The sequence below is a fragment of the Trachymyrmex septentrionalis genome, unplaced genomic scaffold, assembly GCF_001594115.1.
Source record: "Trachymyrmex septentrionalis isolate Tsep2-gDNA-1 unplaced genomic scaffold, Tsep1.0 scaffold19, whole genome shotgun sequence".
Lineage (NCBI taxonomy): Eukaryota > Metazoa > Arthropoda > Insecta > Hymenoptera > Formicidae > Trachymyrmex > Trachymyrmex septentrionalis.
This window is the reverse complement of record NW_017305071.1, coordinates 4,895,535-4,896,958: the sequence shown is the minus strand read 5'-3', so window position 1 is coordinate 4,896,958 and position 1,424 is coordinate 4,895,535. Positions and strand designations below refer to the sequence as shown.

General features: G+C 32.5%; 1 protein-coding gene across 1 annotated transcript in view; it reads left to right on the top strand.

The window, feature by feature from the left end:
* The window catches only part of LOC108746736, an 18,949-nt gene that overhangs the window by 9,000 nt on the left and 8,525 nt on the right, over positions 1-1,424 (top strand). The window contains exons 6-7 of the mRNA XM_018483669.1: positions 207-580; positions 776-943. Of these exons, the coding sequence (XP_018339171.1) occupies positions 207-580; positions 776-943 (542 nt within the window). The remainder of the gene's footprint in view (positions 1-206; positions 581-775; positions 944-1,424) is intronic.

Here is a 1,424-nt window from a genome sequence, read left to right as displayed (position 1 = left end):
GCAATAAGATAGCAAAATAAAAAAAAAGGATTTTTTTTTTCTATATTTATAGTTTCATGAATTTTTCAAAATTTATTTATCAACTTATTTTAATAATTATAATTGAATATTCTCATAATTTATTCGAAACTGTTTCTTTTTTAACACAATTACATATAATATTTTAACAAAATTAATTAATTAAAATATACTTTTCTTTTAATAGGGCGGTATATTTTCCGCTCTGCCATACTTGGCAATGTGGATTCTGAGCTTCCCTATGAGCTGGTTCTCTGATTACGCGTTGAAGAAGAATGTGTCTAGGGCTGTAGTCAGAAAGATTTCCAACACAGTGGCCCATTGGGGTCCGGCTATAGCCCTGGCATGTATGAGCCTCGCACCCACTGATGATTATACTTGGGCCGTTGTCATCCTTGTCATAGCAGTAGGTCTAAATGCTGGATCTTTATGCGGCTTCCAAATCAATCATATTGATCTTAGTCCAAACTTCGCCGGGACCATGATGTCTGTTACCAATTGTTGTGCCAGCGTTATCTCCATTATCGCGCCGTTAATAAGTGGTGTGATTGTGTCCGACGAGGTAATCGTTCAGTTTCTTTTTCCCGCTTATAAAATATCTGTAAACAGCAATCTAGTTTATTTATTTCTAAGAATTCTCTCTTTAATTAATTGCGTTTCATCTAATTTATCTATGTCTATTTAAACGTACTTTTTCATCCTTAATGAACTTAATTACTTTAAGAATGATTCTATTGAGAGTTTTCTCGCTTTTCAGAGCAGCGCGTTTCAATGGAACATCGTGTTTTATGTCTCAGCAGCAATTTACTTCCTGGGTAATTTAGTATTTATAATATTTGGTAAGGGCGAGGTGCAATGGTGGAATGATTCAGAGGCACAACCGCCAACAAAAAAACAAAGAGGAGACGAAGAGAACGAAATGCGGACTTGAGATTTATTCAACTTAATACGTTTTTGAAATTTTGTAACTTGCCATAGGACTATAATGTGTGACTTAAAATCAGTTTGTAAGTCTGAAGTTAGGACTGGAGTTGATTTATAGTAAATTTAATTTTAAACTCTTCCCAAAACTCTTCTTAAAATTGAAATGATCAACTACAAAGTCATTATTTATTGTCGTCATCGACGAACAGCTGTACATATCATTACTCCATCATAAAGTGCAATATGTGTTTTCAATTCTGTGTTATCCACATAGATCCATTCTACGTCTATAGTTACTGTCCACTGCCCATTTTTTTTTACTTATCATTATAATAATTAATCCGATAATAAAATTTAGACTTGTAAAATAAATTTTTACTTACGTTCTTCATAAAAATGAATTTTTAGTCTTTATTTAAAATATTCTATAAGATCACCTCAGACACGCTAAAAAGTTGTAAAAAAGTCAAGTTCTGCAAAAA